At 43.5% G+C, this 25,757-nt stretch overlaps 1 protein-coding gene across 1 annotated transcript in view; it reads right to left on the minus strand.

The window, feature by feature from the left end:
• LOC115388169 (stabilin-1-like) overlaps nucleotides 1-25,757 on the minus strand; it is a 140,069-nt gene that overhangs the window by 37,109 nt on the left and 77,203 nt on the right. The window contains exons 50-53 of the mRNA XM_030091127.1: nucleotides 24,638-24,852; nucleotides 22,913-24,565; nucleotides 19,742-19,911; nucleotides 7,577-7,681 (exon numbers count right to left, since the gene is read on the minus strand). Coding sequence (XP_029946987.1) covers nucleotides 7,577-7,681; nucleotides 19,742-19,911; nucleotides 22,913-24,565; nucleotides 24,638-24,852 — 2,143 coding nt within the window. The remainder of the gene's footprint in view (nucleotides 1-7,576; nucleotides 7,682-19,741; nucleotides 19,912-22,912; nucleotides 24,566-24,637; nucleotides 24,853-25,757) is intronic.

Consider the following 25,757-nt stretch of genomic DNA (forward strand, 5'->3'; position numbering starts at 1 on the left):
ATAACACATGGTTCATAAACCAGCTTGACTAGATTATTGTGAATGCACTTATCAAACACCGCAACGTCCTCCTGCACCGCCCGGCCCACCACCACAAGTAAATTCTTAACCTAGGGGAAACACTGATATATATTATCGTGCATCCCTAATATATACATATATGTATATATGTATATATATATATATATATATATATATATATATATATATATGTATATATTAGGGATGCACGATAATTATCGGCCGATATGGGGCAAAAATGACGTTATTTTTATCGATCTGATAATTTAATTTAATCTGATAAATTAAACCAATAAATTAATGGGTTCAGTAAAATGGCTTGCCGGCATGCTGCGCCTTTAACCTCTTTAACTTCTGACTCGAGGAGACGGCAACTGCAGCACGGGTTTGTTCTGCGGGTTTGCTGTGCCCTGCATCTTGACTGCTAAGGAGGAGAAGGGCTTTTTGCACCCCTCCGTAGCTTCCAAAAGCTGCCGCTGAAAGTGTTGCGTTCAAGGTGACTCGGAGACGCGGCTTACAATGAGCTGCGCAGTGTGGCAGCTTTTCAAAAACGGAACCTACTGTTGGGTGGAGGCTGTCAGACAAAGCTGGTTTACAACAGCAGTATGGGATCTACGAGAGATCAGGTGCCATGGAAACACACCGACAAGCTGGAGGGAGAGACGCTGCAGCTAGCATCGACGCTAATGCTAGCTAACGAGCTAACGCTAGCTAGCTAATCAGCAGCTAATTTATTTCATAGTTAAAAAAAACATTTCACTTCATTTTTTTTGGCAGACAAACCAGTCACAGTTCAGTGAAACCCTTTTCTTAAAGGATTCAGTTTTTGCTTAAAGCAGAACTATGCAACATTTTTACCTCAATAAATGTGTTTCAGAATCCCTGTGGGGGTAAACAAAGACTTTGTCACGGTGATTCGCCTGTCCCTTCACTCTCCCCGGGGTCTGAGTCCTGAAAACAGCACTTGCAATTTGAGAGAAGCGGACCCGACTACATCTCGCGAGAACAAACCTGCTTTACGGCACTCATACGGGATTACAAGTATAAAAGCTGTTCGAGTGCGATATCTGTCATTGTGTTGCAATAGACGATCTTTGCATGATGTGTTGATTGGAGGACGTTTACGACAGTGAGCTTTCACAGGAGACCAGTACGGGGAGCGCTAAAGCAAATCTTGCATAGTACTGCTTTAAGTTGGGATTTGATGTCATTATATTTGACACACTGAGTTTTGAGAAGTTTGACAGCCTGTGTAAACAGTTACAGGAGATTTTTCGATTTATTTTATTTTGAAAAAAATAGACTGTTACTCATTGTAACTGTTTGATATTTTCGCAAAAAATAAATGAGCATGTGAAGAGTCTGTACTGTTGTTTGCTGTTATAGTCAGGCCAGAGCTACTAAAGTATTACTTTTTCATCACTGCATCTTCAATGTTTTTATTCTCCTTGGTACACAAACTTCAGATTATTTTAAGATTATATTGAATATAAAAATCTGAACTTATCGGTTATCGGTATCGGTTAAAAATTTTCCATATTGTGCATCCCTAATATATATTGTGTTCTCGCCACCCCGGCGGTATTGTGTCTGTCTCCTTCAAGCTCGGGTCCTCTACCAGAGGCCTGGGAGCTTGAGGGTTCTGCACAGGATCTTAGCTGTTCCCAGGATTGCGCTCTTTAGAACAGAGTTCTCAGATGCTGTTCCTGGTATCTGCTGGAGCCATCCTCCCAGCTTGGGGGTTACTGCTCCCAGTGTCCCGATCACTACTGGTATCACTGTTGCCTTCACCCCCCACACTCTTTCTATCTCTTCCCTTAACCCTTGGTACTTCTCCAGCTTCTCGTGCTCCTTTTTCCTGATGTTGCCATCACTTGGGATTGCTACATCTATCACCACAGCTGTCTTCTGCTGTTTATCCACCACCACTATGTCAGATTGATTGGCCATCACCTGCTTGTCAGTCTGGATCTGTAAGTCCCACATGATCTTGGCTTGATTGTTCTCGACCACCTTTGGAGGTGTCTTCCATCTTGACCCTGGGACCTCCAGTCTATACTCGGTACATATGTTCCTGTACACGATGCCCGCTACCTGGTTGTGCCGTTCCATGTATGCCTTGCCTGCCAGCATCTTACACCCTGCTGTGATGTGCTGTACTGTCTCTGGGGCTTCTTTGCACAGTCTGCACCTGGGGTCTTGTGTGGTGTGGTAGATCCCGGCCTCTATTGATCTTGTGTTCAGCCTCTGTGCCTCTGTGCTGTCCTTCAGCCCAGCCTTTTCCAGCCACTGGTATGTTTTTCCAATGTCAGCCACTTCTTCAATTTGTCGGTGGTACGTGCCATGCAGGGCTTTGTCTGTCCATGATAGCTCCTCTGGTTCCTCCTTACTGGGCTTTTGATGTCTGAGGCATTCACTTAGCAGATCATCACTGGGGGCCATCTTCTTGGTATACTCGTGGAGGCTCTTGGTTTCCTCCTGGATAGTGGCTCTGACACTCACTAGTCCTCGGCCTCCCTCCTTTCTCTTGGTGTATAGCCTCAGTATGCTGGACTTAGGGTGGAACCCTCCATGCATTGTAAGGAGCTTTCTTGTCTTGATATCAGTGGCTTGCATTTCTTCCAGTGGCCAGGATATTATGCCAGCAGGGTATCTGATTACTAGTAGGGCATAGGTGTTTATGGCCTGGATCTTATTTTTGCCATTCAGCTGACTCTTCAGGACTTGTCTTACTCTCTGTAGGTATTTGGCTGTGGCTGACTTTCGAGCTGCCTCCTCATGGTTACCATTTACCTGTGGGATCCCCAGGTACATGTAGCTGTCCTGCACATCTGTTATGTTCCCTTCAGGCAATTCAACTCCTTCAGTTGTGATGTGGGATATACATATATTTTATATATATATATATATATATATATATATATATATATATATATATATATATATATATATGTATATATATATATATATATATATATATATATATATTAGGAGTGTAACGGTATTTGTATTCGTCCTGTACCGTCACGGTACGGGGGTCACGGTTCGGCACACACAATCACACGACGAATACACCAGTGAGTAAAAAAAAAAAAAAATTCCAACCTTAGATGGCGGTAATGAGCCTAAAAGCTGCCGGCAACCACCATTATCACAGAAGAAGAAGAAGTAGAACAAGCAGGTCCAAACATGAACAAACAAAGAAGAAAGTACAAGCGGAATGAGAGCTGCAGCGTGTGGTGGAGCGGATTAAACGGGAGAGTATTTGTTCCGCGTGCGTTCCCTCATACGGAGTGACGTGTGACGTGCCAGTAAACAGGAAGCAGCACAGTCAAAAAACCAGCAGAGAACGCCACGGTGGTGGAAAAACACTTTTTTAATACAAAACCCCAACATAAAAAACATTGGAGAGGCGAGATGGAACCAAATCGCGTGACAGCGAGTTGTATAAAGAGCTCCATAGCAGAATACGAGCAATCGCCGGCTGGTGTTATGGATTAACTGGTTCCCATGTTAACGAATGACAGCGGAGGTCTGTGTAAACACATGCTGGTTACAGCAGTTGTTAAAGTAAGACTCACAAAAGACTTTAAACGTATACACTCACTGTAACTGTCGATAACCGACGTTCGCCAGAACGACTAGATGTTTCAGTCATTATTGGTCACAAGTTAACACAGGCACCAGTTAATTCGAAACATCGGCATGCGGCGCAGAGCTCACACCAAGACGTGCTGCTCCGCACGGCAGTGCTGCGGTCAGTGGAGCAGCCGCTCCTTCAGCAGCATATCATGGAGATTTTGGGACATTATTTGAGCAGATATCAGCAGATAAAAACTCTCTGCTTGGCGCTGAGGACTGCTGCTGCAGAGAGGAAGACCTACAAGTTCTTCGTGAGACTTTGTGCGCATGTCACAGGGTCCTTGTAAACGAGGATTCATCTTGCTTAGGTAAACCTAAGCAAGATGGTGGAGATGCGGAATCCTGCCTACAGCACCTTTAACTCCATCAAAGATCTGTTCTGTTCGCGTCTACGTATGTCTTTAATTGGACAATTATATTCAAAAGTATTTTTTTTCTGTGGAATTATCCAAGCAGATTAAAATTATAAGATATCTCTGTAATTGAATTAACTATAATTTAGTTTGCCCTTCTGCTTATGCCATCATGTTAATCTGATAATCTGCTAATCCCTCTGAAAAATACCAACAATGCAGCTGTCAAACACTACAGTTTGTGAAGGATGATAGTGTCTCACAAAAAGACATTGAAATGCCCTTTGAGGCCAATCGTTTTAATTTATGTAGGAGAAATGTTTGTGTTTATAAATCCTTTAAGTATGAATGATCATTATTGTGATTTCAAACTCTGAAGCAAAAAAAATCTGTATTATAACGCTGAATCAGAGTTAAAAAGACTTTAATAAATATAAAGGATGCTCAATCTTCAACTGAACTTTTGATGATGGGATTCAAAAATATGTCTAAAAAACTGTTTTACATAACTGTCTGGACATAATTTAAGGTCAGTCTCAGTGTTTAATGAACCTCTTTCTTCTTGTATACTGTGATTAAAACATCTGAGCGAGTTTGAGGAAAACAAAAAGAAATGTGGAAGTTACCAAATACAATCAACTTTCAAGTGAACAGTTAATTGGAATTAGTCAAGTTTTAAAAATTCAATTAGAAAATGTGTTAACCTTGAGTCAGTCAACATCAAGCACTTCCTGAATGGATGTGTTGCTGTTTAAACTCAAAGTAGCTTCATGTTTTGAACTGTACTTTTATTTATTTTATATTTAAATGGTGACGTTAATATTTTTAAATAGTGGTGTCTTTTTCTCAGTTTCTGGGCCATGCATACTTTCTGAAAAGGAACAAGCTGATGCTCAGAGCAGTCTTTTGACACTTTTTCAGAATAGCCACAGTTGTGCTCTACACTGTCCTTGAAAGTCTCACAAACGATGCATTTGCTGCAGCTGAATGAGCTCCTCATAATAAATAACCCCAGAACACTCTGCAGAGGGTTTTCCAGGTCACTCCATGCTAAGGCTGGACGATATGGCCAAAAGTTTTGTCATGATATAGATCTTAATTTTGGTCGATACGATATAATTCCTATATCGATATAAATAATACAAAAGCCTCAGAAAAACTGTTAAGAATCACGCACATAATGTACTACCTGTAAAACTAGAAATTATTTATCCAGGAAGCTCCTCCAGTATAAAATTTTAGAAATAAAAACCACAATAAATTAAATGTTTACCTTTTATTTAAGAAATATGAAATCACTATCAAATATCACTATCAAACAAAGGTGCTTCAACTAGGAAGAAAAATAAAAGTGCTCAGAAATACTGCAATAAACAGAAAATAAAAGAGTGAGCAACAACAAACAAATATTACTGGGACAGGGAATTGAAGTAACTGCCATACGCTCACCTTTTCAATATTAATAGCTTTAACTTTCGAACTACAACACAGTTTTTCTTATACATTTAAAAACAAAGGTGCTTCAACCAGGAAGAAAAATTAAAGTACTCAGAATTACTAAGGTTAAGTACAGAATTACTTAAGGTTGTAGTGATTATGGTGACACTGCCGTGAATCCCAGTGCTGTTTTTATTTTTTTGTGGTATTTGTCTTCACTGTTTCAGCGTCTTGTAAATTGTAGACGGTCCCTTAACCCTGCAGCACTACGGCTGCTTCTGCTGCTTATGGAAGCCCATTTCCGCCACTTGAAAAAGAAAAACACGCACTTGGTTTCTCATTATTATGAGATACCAAGTCGAAATTATGAGATAGTAAGTGAAAATTATGAGATAGTAAGTCATAATTATGAGATAGTAAGTCGAAATTATGAGATACTAAGTCGAAATTATGAGATACTAAGTCATAATTATGAGATACGATCTGCGCTTGCGCTCCACTGCAGCCGCCTCCCACACGAAGATCTTTGGCACTGTGAGCTGCCAAGGAGCTGCTAAATGAACACAGAAGTAGATTGTCTGTACATTGAGATTTATGGCTGAAATAAATGAAATACTTGATGTGCTTGCTGATTCATGTGGTAATATAGTAGCAAACACACCCTGGAATGGATTTTAACCAAGAAGCAGCTCTGAGTTGGAAAGGATAAAACCATAATATGGCTGAGGTTGCAACTTCAACTGTATCTGGAAACCTGTGGTCACTATCAACAGATTGCTGTCGGAAGTTCACAACCCAACACGATAGATCTTTATTAGAGCGTGTTGTACCTGGTCTCCACGGTAGGTGGCGCATACAGACAATGAGTCACGCATAACTCTTAAAGGAGTACCTGTCAGGTACACAGCTTACCGAGAGCGCCACACACTTTTTGACCGCTGTTTCGTGGCCTCACTTTGAGTTGGTTGTTTCTGGTTTTACACACAAGGTATGGATAATATAATTCTGTGTAAAATAAATACGTTCTGAACATAAATGGACTTTGGCTTCTTTTGAAAAGCCACGAATGACGCGTCCACTAGATGTTTCCGGGAGCAGCCCCTCAGTAGCTTGGATTTTTCATGTTTCATGTTTCATGTCGTACTCAGATCTCAATAGTACTCAGACCTCAGTACTCAGATTCATATACTCAATACTCAATCTCAATCTACAATCTTCATACAGGAAGCGGCTGAGATGGGGCGCATGCGCAGATGTTATCTCATAATTTCGGTTTACTATCTCATAATTTTGACTTACTATCTCATAATAATGACATACCAGGTGCGTGTTTTTCTTTTACAAGTGGCGGAAATGGGCTTCAATAGCTGCTTGATAGACACTTTTAATAAAAATGAGCTTGTAGCATGTCGTCCACCTCACAAAGATTGGGATGGAGGCGCCCTTTGTATATTACTGACGTTTTGTTGAAGAGTTATTGAGACCGAAAGTCCGCATCTGTCAACATGCTGCTAACTTTACTGGACTGTTCAGTGAGTGATATACCTAATTCGTGGCCACGAATTAGTATTTCGTGCCCACAATGTATTATTTCGTGGCCGCAAATCAGCTTGTGGAAGCTTGTTCAGTCGCGTTTACATCACAAGTTCTCCTTTTGGAGCTCAAACTTACCGCGGTGGAGCTTAGCTTGTAGCATGATAGCATGAGCTGAGGACAGCCAGCTGTGATGTGCGTGCCGAGTAGTGATCGCTCTCTTGCGGTGCTTTCTGTTCGGCTTGAATCGGCGGCGCCGTGAACAGCAATTAGTGGTTGTGAAACGCATACTGTCATGCACTATATCGAAATATCGAAAATGTGTTTAAAACTCATATCACCGTTATTGGATAAAAATATACCGCGGTATATATTGCTATCGAAATTCTGTCCAGCACTACTCCAAGCTGGAGAAAAATAAATAATGGAGGAAAACTTGATGCATTTAAAGATGCTGTTGCACACACAGAGTCTGATTACTGTAGGACAATATGGCGTCAATAAACATAGCAAAGAACAACACATGTTGAAGAAGACCAGAGTCAAACAGTGTATTTCTAAAACAACCTGTCCTGAGGAGGAAAACTCACCCACTTTCCTCTGGCACTGGTCGCCCTCCCAGCCGGAGTTACAGGTACACAGTCCAGAGCCGTCCACGCCATCATTGCACTTTCCATTCTTCCCACAGCTACAGGCTGAGAGAGAGAGGAACACGACTTAACACATTTCCTGATCCATCAGAGGTGTGAGGAGAGGAGTTATTTCAGGCGTCCTGCAGTTCCAGTCCGCCGCTGTGGCTCCGTGGCTGACAGTTGGAGCTCTTAAGGCTTTGATGTCATGAAACTTTCTGCATTGAATCCTCAGTGCAGCATTGAGAGTGACGGCTAAAAGCTCGCAGACGTAACAATCAAAGAAGGAAATTTAAAGGTCTACATCAGGAGTGTCAAACATGCAGCCCACCATAGTGTCCATCCCACCCCTGCCAGGTGTGAAAATTAAATAAATCGTCATTTTAATCTTTCAATAAAGTTGTTTGAAGTTATTTACTAGGATTTCAGGGTTTTCATGAGTAGAGGACATAAAACACCACTGAATTCCAAGATCAGTCATGCAGCAGTGAAAGTCAGTTTTCTTTTTTATTATTAGTGAAAAATGTTAAGCATTCATGAGAGTATTTGTGAAATTATATCTACTGAGTTTTGCAGTAATCTTGTGCCATAAGAAGTGACATCAAGTGGATTGAGAAACACTGGCAGATATTTATATTTCTATCAGAAAGGGTTGCTGAACAAAGTTCAACAGGAAAGAATTTAAAGAGAAAATAGGTTAAACAAGTTCAGAAGTTGTAAAAGGTGTTTATGCATATTTCTGAGGCAACAAAAAAACACAAGCAACTTTAAATAAGATGATACACAATGACATTCAACATTTCCATAACATATGCGTACATCAAACGTACCACAAAGCAATCTACAGGTGAAAATGATCTTTTTACTGGTCCAGCTCACTGGGAATCTCAACTTGCTTCATTTGACCTCTGAACTAATATTAAATTAACAAACTTACTTCAAGCTCGTTCTCTATGATCAGAAGCTAAAGATTGTTTACTGCACCACAAGATCTAAATTATGCAACTTTAGTTGTCAAACTGTTTATTTTAGTACTTTATATTTTTTTAATGGAATGAGTCCAAAACCAAGTAACCCGGGTCCGGTCACTAGTGCAACTCATTAAAAGTTTCTGTGATTTAAAAGTTGTCTTCACTGAAGTACATTTTCTCTCTTAAAGCTCATTAAAGCTCCACACAACAGATGTTGTATGTGCTCTACAAATGACGCAAACTGCATCGTCTTTATACTTTTATGATTTGAGTTTGTTGAGTGTTTGGTAATCAATCCATGAATCCACCGAAGGAAGCCTGCAGCTGGAGACGGCGTGGAGTGATATGAAGGGAGACAAAATACTGCCAAGCGTTTACGAGGTCTGACTTTTTCGTCGACAACGGTTTTGTGATGCAAATATATCACTCTTTCGAACACATAATGGTTTGAGAAGAAAAACGCTTTATTTTCGTGCCCCCAGCAAACTTGCCGGACTACTTTCCTCTGGACGTAAACCGGACAGGATCTCCGCTCACTGGACGCTGTCAGGGGTAAGTCTGCGTGAATGCACAGCACTGCTGACGGGGATGCCATACAGATTCATGTCAAAAATCCCGAACTATCCCTTTAAGAACTGACCAATTTGCATTTCAATCTGCTGTCCCCATAAGCCTGAATAACCTACAAGAAAACATCCAAACTGGTCAATTTCATCCCCAAGTCAGAATTCTAAGTGTTTGAAATGAACATTCTCATTAATGCGCGTGACTGCTTCCTATCCAACTCAGCCTCTTCATAAGACAGATGACCTGATGACCAGCTGACCTGATTCAACTGCTTAGAGAAGCCTCCTACCTGCAGGAAAGACAATACGCTCAAACAGCTATGTTCACACTGCAGGTCGAGATGCTCAGTTACAATTTCTGGCCGAGATTACATTTGCATGATCATTCAGCAGTCGCATTGAATAACATCAGATACTTATCTGATTCGGAACCACATATGATCGAAGCTGCGTTTTGGTGTGCAAAAATTGGAACTGCAGCATTCACAATGTAACAAGACAGACATTGGTCACTTGTGAGCAGAAAATGAGAAGTGAGTCTCATTGCCTGCAGTGTGAACGCAGCCACCGAGAGTAAAACCTTTAACCAGTCTCAACATGCTTTCACATGATTGGCCGCATTGACCCAGCCACACAGACGCCTTAGGGGTTCTGGCACACCACTGGGACCAACTTGGGGATGAGCGTCTTTGGGCAAGACTCAAAGCTGAGGATTGGTTGAGGTGGGGGATTAAACATGGGGACTGGAAAAGGACCAGCTCTACAAAAACAACCACAGCCTCTAACAATCCCAGCTGACCTGCTCAGGGAGTCCAGGCTTTCTACGTATGCTTGAATTGACTGTGAATGAAAATGGTAATTCTGCAGATCAACAAACGAATTTGTTTAATAAATTGGTCAAAATAATGCATGAGGATTTTTTTTTTTTCTTGAGTCAAACTTAATGTAGTAACGAGACTCAACAGTGTGCTGCAGCACCGTCGGTCAAATTCGCCGTTGCGTGTCGCGCTCCTGCACCACTGTGGGGTTCTGAATTCACGACAGCTCTGACTGACACGTCCTGCTTCCGCCTCCAAGGACGCCAGCGTCTCTCCACGGAGGAACACAGAGGAGATCATTTAAAAGAAAACTGCGAAGCTGAAACAGACGCCCATCAGCAGCTGTTTCATGTTTTTGAACCCGGTCTGCCGGGCGGCTCTGAGTGAAGACAGCTGGCGGGTTCGTCCTGAGCTGAAAGCACACCCAGCTGTGCGATGGGGAGTGTGAAGTGTTGCTATGGTGACAGACTGCTGGAGTGCTGATGGGGGTGAGACTGTCTATGAGCTCCAGATTTTTCCTTTTTTTTTTGGGGGGGGTGGTTTGGGGTAACAGTGCAGAAACGATGGATCATAATTCACAGCGGATTTCAAGAGCAGCAGCATGTTACACTTATTTCCTGAAATTTATTTTCTTTGCTCCATTTACTGGTTCTGAAGCGTGTTTCTCCTTGAATGTGTTCACATGCCCACGAGTATCCTGGTTACCATCAGGATGTTGAAGTATCTCATTTCAGTGTTCCGTCTCTGCTCCCTCAACGGAGGTAGTTTCAGGTCTTGTTTATCACTGAGAGTCCAGAATATCAACAACCTCAGAGTGTAGCTGTCAGATTATCAATGAATCTTTCCTCAATCATCAAAAGATTGAGACCCCAAATACGTGTAGTAAAAGTGCAGTTCTTTTATCTTGAGGAAACAGTTTGAGGATTTTTTTTTAGGAACTTTCTTCAGGCACATGCTGATTGGGAGGAGGCTTCAGATGCAACCCATCAAAGAAAAAAATTATATATTATATTATATTATATTATATTATATTATATAATTCCTTCATATGAGTCGGGATCCCATAGCAGGAGCTGGAGGAAGCGGATGGCGAGCAGGACACTGTTACTTTCAGTGGTTGCCACTTCTGTCACTCGATTGCAGGTTAAAGATGGTGGATGTCAAAAGACGACTCCACTGGACCTTGATAAGCTAATCGTTGTGTTTGGGTTTACATGCTGATACAGCGGCGAGCACTGCCACATCGCAGAGAGACGGTTAGAATCCAAGATAGATCCTTTCTCGATGGAGTTTTCACCAGAATTAAAGGCAGTTTGTCAACCTGATGAGTGACATTATGGCTCATTAGACGCATCAAGATGAAAAAAGTCCCACTTTGGTGCTTCAGGGTTTCATAATGATTCATGTAGAATATTGAAAACACACTCATGATAACTGATTAGCAACTCGCTGGATGTCTAAAAGCCCTCTAAACACAAGATGTGGAAGTGTGTTAATGAGATGGAGGAAGGTGGAAGGTGAAAATATAACGAGTGGTGGTGGTGAAGGTGGATGAGTTAAAGCATCCAGAGTGATGGACAGAACATAAATGAGTAGTAAGAAGAGAGCAGGAGAGTGGAGTGGATGGATACTGATCTAAAACACAAGTAAAGCATCAATAGTGCAATACATTTCATTTCATTTAATAATGAAACTTGCCAAGATTTTTGGTTTGGAGAAAGTGCAAAAGAGAGATGAAGACACTTAAGTGTTCATTTAGAATGAGCCGGATGGATTAAAAACCAACATTTCAGAGGTACAGACAAGGTTAAGCCGTTCACAGGTGACATGATGGAGCTGCAAGGCAGAAGGTAAAGACCTCAGAGAAGAATCACAGATGGAGTAAAGGAAGACCTGGAGATGGTTGGTGTCAGTCTAGATCAGGCAGAGAACAGAGTGAAACGGAGGCAGACGATCCACTGTGGAGGAACCAGAAAGAAGCAGCCGACAGACGAAGAAGAAGAGCCAATCAGAAGGGCAGTGGGAAGAATGGCCACATGTTACTGTTCTCCGAGACAGCTGGTAAATCCTTGAACTATGGAATCAATATGGAGAAATGGTGACCTCGAAAATCACCCAGAACAGTCAAATTGACAGTTGATGAGAGAGGACGTGTGTGCCATATGAGTAGAAATAATGAAGGTATTATCTAAAAAAACTGGAACACATCGCGGAGAAATACAATCACTCAACTATAAAATAGCTACAAACTGTGATCACCTGCAGATTCACTTTTTTTTTTTTTTTTAACTTTGTTTATTGAATTTTTCCAACAGGCCATGATCAGTCACACATATGACAGAAAAGCAAATCATCGGGCCATTTTAATAAAAAAAAAACACACAAAAAAAAAGAAAAGAAAAAAAAACCAAGAGAAAAAAAAAAACCCACACACAAACAAAAATAACAGACCAACACATCAATCAATAGCAAAAAAAAAAAAAAAGAATGAGAAAGATTTAAAAAAAAATAAATAAATAAATAAATTCAAACCTGCAGCGCTTGCCCTACCCTAAACATATAATCACACACCATTCACTTTTATAAGTCTTTATCACTCTGAGGGAACTTAACCCTTTGGATGTATTGAAGGAAAGGGCCCCAAATATCATTGAATTTACTTGATAATCCCATCACTGAGAAACAAATTTTTTCCAGTTTTAAAAAATAAAGAATGTCCCTTATCCAGCGAATATGAGAGGGAGGTCGGCTGGATTTCCAGGTGATCAATATGAGATGCCGAGCCAAAAGAGTAGTGAAGGCTATAATATCCTTTTGAGGCTTGTGGAGAAAAGATAGTAAGGGAGAGACTCCAAATAAAGCACAAAGGGCATTTGGTTTAACTCGCTCCCCTATGACTTCTGACAAGGTATCAAAAACGTCTTCCCAGTATTTACAAAGAGAGGGACAAAGCCAGAAAGAGTGAATCAGGTTTGCAGGTGACTGATGACATCGGTCACATAATGGAGGTACAGTTTTATATATTTTAGCTAAACGTGACTTTGTATAATAGATGTGATGTACCAGTTTACATTGAATGAGGCCATGCTTTGCGCAAATTGAGGATTTATGTACTCTATTTAGTATCTCTGCCCAAAGCTCATCGGATATATCCATCCCCAGATCTTCAACCCAAAGGGACCTTATAGCATTAAGTGACTGTGGACGCAATGAGTGAATCTGATTATAAATGAGTGATATTGTGCCTTTTAAAGATGCGATAGGCTTAAAAAAATTATCTAATGGCGTATCACTCGGCTGGTTGGGAAACTCTGGAAATGTACTGCGGACAAAATTGCGAACCTGTAGATACCTAAAGAAATGATGTTTAGGAAGTGAATAAGAGTTGGAGAGCTGCTGAAATGATGCAAATGTCTTGTTAATATACAAATCTTTAAAGTTTTTAATCCCCAAATTCGACCAAATCAGAAAGGCACCGTCTGCCAATGATGGAGGAAAGATATGATTTGCAGCCAGTGGAGAATAAACTGATATTGACTGGAGGCCAAAGTGTTTCTTAAACTGAACCCAGATCCCATAAGTATTTCTAACTATCCGGTTATTTGTGTAAGGTGAGGCTGAGGAGTGGATGGGTGCATGTACTAGAGCTTTTAATGATACTGGGGATGAGGAATTGGTTTCTAGAACTAGCCATGCAGGAGGAGGATTAAGAGTCTCAGCTTGAAGCCAGTATTTTAAGATTCGAATATTTGCCGACCAATAGTAAAACCTGAAGTTAGGTAACGCCATTCCACCCATTTGCCTCAGTCTTTGCAAATATAGTTTTCGCAGTCTGGCAACTTTTTTGTTCCAAATATACTCCAATATCAGACTATCTAACTTGTGAAAAAAATTTTGAGAAAGAAAAATCGGTAGACACTGAAAGAGATAGGAGAACCGGGGAAGGATATTCATTTTCACCAAATTGATTTGAGCAGGCAGAGATAAATTAAGTAAAGACCATCTTTTAAGGTCTTCGTGGACACGGGTCAAAAGTGAAGCAAAGTTGGCTTTATACAGATCTGAATAATGACATGTGACATGGACTCCAAGATATGTAAAGGTATCCTGGGTAATTTTGAAGGGCCAATTATGCAGTGGGTAATTTGTTGCAGCAGCACTTACAGGGATTATTTCACTTTTATTTAAATTAAGTTTATAACCTGATATTTCACCAAATGAAGTGAGAGTAGTTAAGGCAGCGGGAATAGAAACATTCGGATTAGAAATGTATAAAAGTAAATCATCGGCATAAAGGGAAACTTTTAGTTCTACAGTATATCTCTGAATACCAGTTATAAAAGGGTGAGAGCGTAGAGCTATAGACAGAGGTTCAATTGCCAGGGCGAAGAGTAGTGGGCTTAAAGGACAACCTTGTCTAGTAGACCGATAAAGACGAAAGTAGCTTGAATGTGTATTATTTGTACAAATTGAAGCCATAGGTGATGAATATAGCAGCTTGATCCAAGAAATGAAAGTCTTTTTAAAACCAAATTTCTCCAAAGTGTAAAACAGGTAGTCCCACTCTATTCTATCGAAGGCTTTTTCTGCGTCTAAGGATATCAGAGCTTCAGGACAATTGGAGGTGGACGGGTTGTAAATAACATTAAAAAGACGCCTGAGGTTCGAAAAGGAGTGCCTATTTCGAATAAATCCAGTCTGATCTGGGGAGATGATTGATGGGAGAACAGATTCCAAACGTAAAGCTAGTAATTTAGAAAGTATTTTAAGGTCCACATTAAGCAAGCTAATAGGTCGATACGAGGAACAATTCAAAGGATCTTTGCCCTTTTTAAGAAGAACAGAAATAGATGCCTGAGAGAGAGTTTGGGGAAGATGTCCAGATTGAAAAGATTCATTGTACATATCAATTAATAGAGGAGCCAGTTTATCCCTAAATTTTTTATAAAACTCAGTCGGGTAACCATCTGGACCCGGACTCTTCCCACTTTGTAAAGAATCAATTGCGGCATTTAATTCTGAGATAGTAATTGGCTCCTCAAGCTTATCTGCAACCGCTTGCTCTATAGAAGGAATGTCCAAATCTTTAAAAAAATCTGTCAACATTGAGAGGGGAGGTATCATGGTCTGAAGAGTAGAGAGAAATGTAAAATTCCTTAAATGTTTTGTTAATTTCAGAGAGGTTTGTTGTTATGCCTGTACTTGTTTGAATCTGAGAAATTTGACGAGCCGATGAAGCCTGACGCAACTGGTGAGCTAATAGTTTACTGGCTTTATCCCCATGTTCGAAGAACTTAGACCTAGTCTGAAGAAGAAGCTCAGTGGACCGGTGTGTTGTGAGCATATCATACTCTGCCTGTCGTAATAAGCGTTCTTTATATAACTCAGGTGATGGAGAGGTAGCATATTGATTGTCAAGATGAGATATTTGTTGTGCCAAATTGTTAAATTTTCCCTTTCTGAGCTTCTTCTCATAGCCAGTATTATTTCTCCTCTAATATATGCCTTTAATGTCTCCCACAGAAGAGATGCTGACACTTCCGGAGATCCATTTAAGCTCATAAAAAAATCAATTTGTTGAGAAACGAAACTCACAAAATCTTCCTTAGAAAGTAAGCATGAACTGAATCGCCACCATGGTCGCTGCTTGATTACATTATCAAAGTGAATTTTCATTGAAACTGAAGCATGATCAGATAACACTATGGCATTATAATTACAGTGAGAGACGAAAGGGAGTAACCTATTATCAAGAAGAAAGTAATCAATACGAGTGTATGTATGATGAACGCTAGAGAAAAAAGAATACTCTCTTTTCACAGGGTTAAAGTGGCGCCAAACATCAGAGACAGCAAACTCCTGCATGAAAGTCTGGATTACTTTGGCAGACCTTGAAACTGAGGAAAGCTTGGTGGAAGACCGGTCAAGTTGTGGGTTCAGGCAGCAATTAAAGTCTCCTCCTAATAGCAAATAGTGAGAGGACATGTCTGGTAAAACTGAGAAAACATTTTTGAAAAATATATCATCATCCCAATTAGGGGCATAAACATTTGCCAAAACCAAGCGGGTGTTATAGATTTCACCTGTAACAATAACGTATCTGCCATTAGGGTCAGATATGGTATAAGAATGTATAAGTGGGATAGATTTATGTAATATGATCGCTGCACCTCGAGATCTGCTATTGAATGAGGAGTGATAAATCTGTCCAACCCATCTGCTTTTCAGTTTAAGATGATCTGTAACTTTAAGATGAGTTTCCTGTAAGTAGATGATATGCGCCCCCAGGTGGTGAAGATAGTGAAGCACCTTGCTTCGTTTAATGGGATTATTAAAGGTTGTATAGAGGATTTTCCACAGAGGGAGAAATCCAGTGACAGTTAGTCCTTTTTGAAATGCTGCGCATGCGTGACCGACACCCCCTCCTCCCCTGCTCTCTCCGGAGGACCGCCTCCTCCTTACGCAGAAAGTAGCAAGTAGCAAGTTGCAACTTAGCATCATAGCGCTAACACATAGCTACCAACGTGTCCTTTTGAACAACACAAAACACAGCGAATATGAGTAAAATCCTGTACTTGCGCCAAATCCTGTCCCTGACCCGTCCCTGCTCTCGGGTGGATCAGAGGAGGACGGGGAGGTTTGTGTGGAGCTGCAGGACTGGAGCAGACTCACGCTCGGAGCTCACAGCGGGTCTGTGTGCGCTGCAGCCGGCAGACGTGAACAAAACCCCCCCTCCTCCTCTCACTCTCCGGACTTTTTCATACAAGTCTTGTTTTAAGATTAAACATACATTTTCGCCAAATGGCAGCACGTTGTAGCTATGATTAAGAAAAATTGTCTCAAGTCTACATGTGAAAAGGTGTTGATTGTGGCAGCAGAGCTTAGCATGGGGGGAGTGGGGTGGAGCGCATGGGGGAGTGTTGTGCCGACAACAGGAGGGGGGGCGGGGTACGTAAAGTGCGTAGGAGCATGACAGTTACGCTAAAAATGTAGAGAGGTTGATTGACACGTTAGAAAACCAATAGATAACGAGGCTACCTCGTTATTGATTGGCTAAAGTAATATTGATTTTACAACCTCCAGAGTTGATTAATTTTTATTTTATTTTTTTTGATCATGATAAAAACAAGGCTGCTGCAGCTTAGTAACGCCATTTTTTAGCTTTAATTCATTTTTGTTAGTAATAAAGATCTTCTATACAACCTTTAAGCCCTTTACAGTTGAGACTCATGAACATGACATCGCTCCCTGTGAGTGTAGTTGATGTGCTACTCTGTGTCATAATAAATAAACAAAACAACTATATAAGAGTACAGGTAGTATTCTGCAGGTGTGATCATGACTATGACTTATAAAAAAATACATTAAGGTAAAACTGAAAAAATACAACCCCCAAAACGTCAAATCAAAATACCCATCCCCCCGCCCCCCTACATTAGCAGAAGCATCTCCCCAAACGAGATGCGCGCTTCCCTCCCCCATATTGCTAACAAACACTATAGTCAGGAAAAACACCTAACTTAATTTACCAATAATTATTGGCAAAACTCAGACAAAATGTGACTTATTAATAAATAATATAGCTGAAAAACACAGCCTTAGGCAAACTTTAAGATGTTAGAGTAGCCATTGAGATACTTACAATTGTTTGAGTATTAACAATGCATAAACTTAAATAACTAGATTGAAAAAAATAAAATTGCAAATCTGGCATTGTAATCTTTATCCTAACTATTTATAAGCTACAAGACCCACAGATTGAAGTATAAAGCACTCAAACCTCTTGACATACATGTGGTACTGTAGCCGTGCTTTTTTTTTTTTTTTTTTAAATGAAGAGTAGAGATTTAATGCACAGTCAGATGGACACCATTTACGCACCTTAATTACAAAGTGAAATATCCTCAGTGATTGAACAGTCTGAGTGGTAACATCACCTGATTCACTTTAATTACATTCCAAAAGCTTAAATCAGATAATATGTGTATCATTCCTCATCACTAACTGTCCTTTGCATGCAAATGATGGAAGAGGAACATTTATGAATATGCTTTGGAATTTTATTGATGTGAAACTTTTCAGAGGAGAAATCTGAGCTTTTCTGTCTGATGTGTTCGAGAATCAGTTTCAAATAGTTTTCTTTTCAACTACTGTCTTCAAAAAGATGTATAATCTCGTCAGGCACCTCAGCTGCCAAAATGAAACAGGAAGAACAATTAAAACCTCACACTTCAATGGATGAATGCATGCAGAAGATTTTTAATCCAAGAGCAGTTGGTAAAACGGAGAGCTTACTATCATGACAGAGATACTTATCGATATGTGTTAAGTTATTGATATAAGTTATTCTGAGGCTTCAATGATCTTTGGTTCCAGTTTGTCAAAATGATGTTTGTTCATGTCAAAGTAACCATAATTCTATCTTTTCGTAGAATTTGTGAAGCTGTCTGTCATTTATAATATGCTGGAAGATTTCTGTTTTGGCTTCACTGGAAAGCTTTCGTTTCCAGATTTTAGAGAAGTGATCTGCAGGCTTTGAAAAGGTAATCTGGCAACCACTGCTTAAAAACATGGATGTTAGGTTAACTGGTGACTTCAAGCGTTGCAAACAGATGTAAATAATATGTTTATGTGAAGGAGTTTGTCTCTCTGCAATAGACTGGCAAAGGTCCCATTTTAACGTTTTCAAGTGAAAACGCAAATCTTCCATTTTACCACTGAGCCACTGAAAAAGCAGCTTTTATAAAACAACTTCAAAGATGGGACTCTGAAAGCACTCCCACTCCATCTCCAAGTAAAAACAACTCAGATATTCCTTTATTCGTCCCACAATAGGGAAATTTTAAATGTTTCTAAAACCCTGCCTCTGCGCACGTGTGCCGCAGAAATAGTAAATAGTTCAATAACAAGGTTTGTTTCCAGAGTGTCGAGTCTCCCAGTCCATATTCTCCTGGATTTATTCTCAAACAAAACACTAAAACGGTATATTTTCATTTGCAAAACATTCACATGTAAACGGGACTGAAACTCTTTCATCTAAGTTCAAGTCTTTCAGCTAGAACTCGGAGCGATCAGACCCAGAACCCTGATACTGTAGGCTGAGTGATGTAGGAATAAAATACGGATGAATGCATTGGATAAACTGCTCATCTGAGAGAAGCGTTACTGTAAATGACAACGGGGGACACAGACAGGACGGACAGCGTGCAGGTACAAGTCACAACCGCGGCTGCCAAACCCTGGGAGGCGAGAAAACAGCCATCACCAGTTTTACACAGTGTAAAGAAACGGGCACTGCATACCAACATGACAAAATGACCTGCAGGCCCAAAGATGAGGTACAGCAGGGGGAGCTGGGTGATCGTTTTCTAGCCCTGAGCCTCAACCTCAGCCGCTCACCTCGATCAAGGGGAGAATGAACTCCCCGAAGCAGCTCCGCCAGGAGGAAAAATCCAGAATCCCCCCTGAAGGTTGTGCAGGTTTGATCTGCTGCTTCCAGAGATGCTGGAGTGACGTTATTAATGCTGCCGAAGGGGGTTTAGCTGCTAAATAAATCCATGGGTTTCTTTCCTTTTTCTCGCCACAAGCAATGAATCTTTAATGGCTGTGTTTAATCCACATAATTACAAGAATGTGCTTTTTTTTTCTTTTTATATTTATCATGAAAAAATTAATTTCATTTTGTAAAGATTGTCCAGGGGACAGGATGTAATTACTGCACTCCTGCTCTCAAGCACACTTTGACCAGGTGATGAAAAGTCAAGCTCATACCTGTACAGTTGAGTCCATAGTAGTTCCTCTGACACCGTTCGCAGGATGTTCCCGTGGAGCCTTTATTACACCTGTAGTCACCGAGCCCAAGGATGCCATCGTTACAGGACCCTTTGTTTCCACAGGGGGCCTCCAAACCACCTGGACACACTGGACAACAACAATGACGGCTGTAAGTAGCACACAACACTGAGATGATTTCTTCATGAACACGTCTGCTGTGATGGATCAAAATGAGTTGAAAAGGTCCAAAACAAACACAGAACCAACGTGGCACATGTAACAGCCGATGGAAGCAGTTTCAATTGTCTGTTCTATGTGGTGGAAATGTTAATAAACTTGTGAGGAACAAACAGAAAACCACAAAACACAAATGCAATAAGGCTCCTTCCCCCTAACCCTAACCCTAACCTGGCTGGGGGGGCCGGTCGGCTCGGGCGTGTTGCCGCGGCCTGTGTCGGTGCACGCCCTGGTGTCTGGTTGCTGCCCCGGAATCCAGGGCATCGGGGTGGATGGTTGTGGTGGGGGACAGGGGGGCGGGGTGGATGGGTGGGGGGTGGGGGTGGCGGGGGAGGTGGCTGGGTGGTGGGGGACGGGGCGGGGTGGATGGGGGGGTAGATAGGGGGGTGGTGGGCTGTGGGGGTTAGGGGGTTGGGGAAGGTGCGTGTACGTGTATGTGTATATGTGTGTGGGTGTGTATGTGTGAGTATGTATGTATGTTTTTGTATGTGTGGGTATTTATGTATGTGTATGTGAGTGTGTGGGTGTGTATCTGGATATGTATGTGTATGTGTGTGACTATGTATGTGTAAGTGTGTATGTGTGTGTGGGTATGTATCTGTGAGCGTGTATGTATGTGTGTGTGGGTGTGTATCTGTAAGTATGTATGTATGTCTGTACGTGTGGGTGTATATGTGTGGGCGATTGGAGCTATGTATGAGAGAGTGCGGTGTCCTGTGGGGGGTGGGGGGGGGGTGGGGGGGGGGGGGGGGGGGGGGGGGCGGTGGGTCTGGGGGCAGTGGGCCCTGGGTCTGGGTCCTTCTGCTGCCCCCTGTCTGTCCTCACCTTCACTCCTCCTGATGCATGATGGGTGTGTGCTTCTTGGGTCGGTGGCTCTCTGGCCACGGTCGCTGTCCGCCCCGGTCCTGGAGGGGCTTTGGGAGGCAGGCTTATCAAGTTGGGTGTGGTGGAGGGGGCCATCGAAGTGGCCCCAATCACTGCACGCTTCGGTGGCTCGCCTCTCAGTCTTAATTGCACTTAGTCATCTAACACGACCAAATACATACAAACACACACGTCGGGGGGTCTTGGTGCGCCGTGTCGGGGGTGGGGCTGTTCAGGTGGATGAGACTGCTCGTTTGGCCTCACTCGCGGCACGGTGTGGTTACTGCCCCTCAAATTTTAATCGCAAACAACATATACTCCATCAACACTCACGAGACGGAGGGGGGAGGGAGGGCAATGGGGTCTTCTGCGCCCCCGTTTCCGGATTCCTTCTGGTGGGGGGTGGGGTGGGGGGGGCTGTTGTTTTCCCCACAGGCCTGGGGTTTGGAGCGGCTGTGGTTTGGGGGGCTGCTGGCTCTGGGGGGTGCATATCTGTCTGCGGCGGTGGGGTGGAGGGGTGGGGGCGGCAGTTGTGGGTGGTGGGGGGTCCTGGATGTGGGGTTCGGTGTTCCCTTGCCTTCCGGGGGTGTCTCCCACAGGATATGACAGTTGGATGACGCGGGAATGTGAGTGTGTTTGGGTTAGGGTTGACTGTGTGTGTGTGTGTGTGTGTGTGTGTGTGTGTGTGTGTGTGTGCGCGCGCACGTGCTTGTTAGCGTGTGCGTGAGAGTGTGTGAGTGTGTGTGTGCGTTTGGTTTAGGGATGAGTGGTTGTGTGTGTGCCAGTGTGCATGTGTGTGTGTCAGTATGAGTGAGTGGGTATGAGTGTTGGGTTGGGGCGGGGGGGAGTGAGGCGGGAGAGGACAGGGGGTGGGAGGGGTGGGCCGGGCGGTGGACGGGGGGGTGGGTTCCGGGTGGGGGTTGTGAGGGGGCTGATGCCCTGGATCTCGGGGTGCGTGGCCGGAGCGCTGGGGGTTGTACTGGCCTGGGGTGGGTAGCCGCCCGTGTGGGCTGGTTCTCCCGGGTGGGTCATGGCCCTCCGCCCGGGGTGGGGGGTTGGCTCCTGGGCTCTTGGGCCTTGGGCTCTCGGCCCTGCCCGCCCCGGGCGTCCGGCGCCCGGGGTGGACCGGCTCCTGCCGGTCGTGGCTCCGCGGGGCCCGGGCCCCGGGGTTGCCGGGGTCCCCGGCCAGGGCTTTCCTCTGCCCCGTTTCTGGACCGGAGCGTGGGCGTCTGCCTGGGGGGGCGGCTTGGATCCGGGCTCTGTGATGACCGCCGGCTGTCTGGGCTCTGAGGGCCTCTCTGGCCTGCTTCTGGCCTTCTCAGAGGTCAGAGGTCATATATGCATGATCACTATCACCATCACTGTCACCATCATATTCACATGATCACGTTGATCTTTAATCACTCTTCACATACTCGGTTACCTTGTCTTCTTGTGGTGGTTAGACTAATGGTGATCTGTAGTAGCCCTCTCTTGATGCACACCCCTAGTTTACTACTAGTTATGACTAGCTATATTCAAAAAAACAAAAACAAAAAAAAAAAGGGTTTGTGGTGTCCTTGCATTTCCTTCCTCCCCTACACCTCCTTTTATTTTTGTGGCCTGGTCTGTTCACTAATATGGTTCGGGAAAAAAAAAAAAATTATGTATGGTTCTGTAATTTTCTGTGTTGGTTGTCGGCTCTGTTTTGGTGTTGTCTAGATTGGGGGTTTGGGATTGTTCTAGGTTGCGTGTGGTGCGTCGACAACACTGTTTTGTATTGTGACTTTGTACATAGGTTGTGCCCCCCCCCCCCCCCCGTTCTCCCTCTCTTTATCTTTCTCTCTTTCTGTCCCTGCTCTCTGAGCGTTTCTGTCCCGGTCCTGTCCGGCAGCCATGCCGGATGCCAGCTTTAAATAAAGGCAGCAGCAGGAGGAGACTCAGTCTCGTCCTGCTGCTAACATTAAAATCTGTTCGGATAGTAAAAGGCTACAATCATACAATATTGCACGCCCCAGCTGCCGAACAGGACAAGGGAAAAGAAAAAAAAAAGGTTGGCCTTCAAGTCCCAGTTGTTCTGCTGCTGACTGTAGAAGCAATGTGTGTTCTGAACCGTCGTCCAACACAGCGTAGGTTTCTAGCGTTCGGTCACCAGAGCGAAGGATGACCTTGCTGACCTTTAGAAGGACGCGGTGGCCCAGCGGGGGCTTTCCGATGTATAGGATTTGTTCAGGTGCTTGTGTGGGCAAGGGTTTGCTCCCACTCTGCTTCATCGGTTCAGGTTTTCTCTCAGCTTTGTCAGTCTTGGCTGGGTTCCTCTCACTGACCTCATGAAGGGCAAGGAGGTGTCTGCTGTTGCATGTTTTACAACACATCTTCAGATCACATTCAGCTGATCTGTGATCTCTACCGCACCGCCAACAGCGATTGTTATCTTGTATCCAGCTGCGCTTCTGGGTGGCACTGAGGAAGGTGAAGTTTGGGCTATTATTTAGGGTGTGTTTGTAGTTATCACATAAAGGGCAGAACTTCTTTGAACCTTGACCTGTTGTGGATGTAGACTGGGGTGGCTTCCCCACTGGTTCAGTTCCAGCCCCCAGCATGAGGAATAAGGCCTTTGGTAGCGGCTTGGCAGTGCTCTTTGAATCCTTTGATTTTGCTCCAGTATCCCTCTTTCTGTGATACTGAGCTATATCTTCCTGGATCAGTAGCTCATACTCCAGCCAGTCTGCGAGGTTCAGTAAAGTGGGGGTTGGAATGCGGAGAGGGTGTATATAACGCCTGAAACTGGATCTTAAGTCATGTGGTAGTTTTCCCAGCAGACGAGTGACGTGAGAACCACAGTCCAACTCAACCTGCCCCTTCAAGCCGAGTTGCTCCAACATGCTTACCAGGGATCGGACGTTCAGGGCGAACAACCTGAATGACCTTATGTCACCACTCTGGATGTTGGGGCCGTCCATCAGTTCGGCAATACATTGGAGGGCGAGTTGGTGTGGCTGCCCGTACTGCTGGTTTAAAGCTGCCATGGTGTCTGTGAAGGGGTAGTCAGAATTACTGTAAGAATCTGCCACCAGCAATGCTTCCTCCAGCTTCAGATGGTCCACTAGTATTTGGAACTTAAAACGTTCAGTGGCGTCTCTAGGGAGGAGATTGTCCAGGGCGATACGGAGTCTAGCAAACTCCCTTGGTTTTGGATGATTAAAGTCTGGGATTGTAGGAGTGGGCCCCCTGTATGTTCTCTCTTGTCCTCCAGGAGGGGTCACTGAGCGGCGGCGTCTGTGCTCATATCGAGGTGTCGAAGGGCGACGTCCCTCACGGCGCTCTGGTGAATAACGGCAACGATATTCAGGAGAATGGTCGCTGTAATGTAAAGAATCTCTGTATTCCCGGGGTGAATAACAGAGGTCTCTGTGACTGCGGCGGTGCTGAGGCGAGTGGCGGCGGCTTGACCGTTCATAGCTGGAACAACGGCTGTAGCGCCTCTCTCTGTGCTCATAGCTTCGACGCAGGTCTTGCTTTGGGCGGGCTGGCTCAGGAGAGTGCTCAGGTGAGGAGGAGTCATACCGGTATTTTCCTCTGTATTCCTTTGGCTCTCTGCTGTAGGTATGACGCTTGTCAGAGGATGATAGAGGTGTGGTTTCCCTTCTAAACCTCATCTCTCTGTCATGGTGATGGACTGATGACTTGGACCTTGACACATGATCTCCATAGTCCCGCTCTTCTCTGTACAGTCTGTCTCTGGAAGTTGCAGAACGTGACTCTGGACGGGAGCTGCCGGGCTCCGCTCTGCCTCTGAGCTGCTCATTCTACATCTTGAGTTTCTCCATTGATACGAGGAGATCTTCCTTCTCCCGCTGTAGCATGCGGCACTCTCTTCTCCACCCTTCTGCTGCAGATTCCTTTGAATCAGTGACTGGCCGTTGCGATGGGCTGTAGGACAGCTGACTCTTGGGGTAGGTAGAGCTTGAATCAGATCCACCACTTGAATCAGATTCTTCTTCTTCTACCTTCTCTCCAGACTGTGACTGAGAAGGTTTAAGGGATTGCGGTCTGGTCGGGAGATCAGAGAGGTCGTAGTCTTTTAAATATGCGAGGAGAGATCGTTGTCTCTTGCCACGCGCACCCTGATCTTCAGCCACTGTAGAAGACATCTTGCTCCTCTGTGGGGTCTGCATCCGGCTCGAAGGACCACTTTGTGAGGAAGGAACTTGCTTCCTAGATGACATGTTGTTGGATTGCTGGTTTAGAGCTCACAGTAGGCTGATCGGTCAGAATCAGACAGACATCTTCTGTGGTTGAATATTTATTACGCAGCAGCTGCATAGATCAGATGGATAAACAAGGTACAGGTGTGGTTCTGAAATGGGAAAAATGACAAACAGAAAACCACAAAACACAAATGCAATAAGGCCACAGTACAAATAAACAGCAATTAGATTCACGGTATAGCCTACAGTAAAGCAATATATTCCTTAAGTCATAATAAATGATCGTTGTGAATATACATGGCTCAAACTGTATTGAAACCTTAATTATAGGCTGTCCTGAGTGTCTAAACAAACTGCATCAACAGGTTGGAGAAAGTAATGTTATTTCTTATCCGACACTGCCATCTGCTGGTCAAACGAATGATAGCATCAAGATGCGCGCTGCACGTCAGGCTCAGAGTCACGTGACCTCAAGTGTGCGCGCAGGGTTGCGGCCTAGCACCAATTAAGCATATATTACGAACATAACACCTCTAAAAAGAGCCGAGAGGGTGCTACTAAAGCATTAGACATGATACAAAGTACTAAGCAGCCCTTAAATGGCGACATGTACATGTTTAAGCACAGCTCCGTGACAGATGTAACTTCAACAGTACAGAACAGCAAACAAAACACCATCTAACATCAGCCACAGCCAATATAAAGGCGAAACAAGCTCTTAC

The sequence above is a fragment of the Salarias fasciatus genome, chromosome 5, assembly GCF_902148845.1.
Source record: "Salarias fasciatus chromosome 5, fSalaFa1.1, whole genome shotgun sequence".
Classification (NCBI taxonomy): Eukaryota; Metazoa; Chordata; class Actinopteri; order Blenniiformes; family Blenniidae; genus Salarias; species Salarias fasciatus.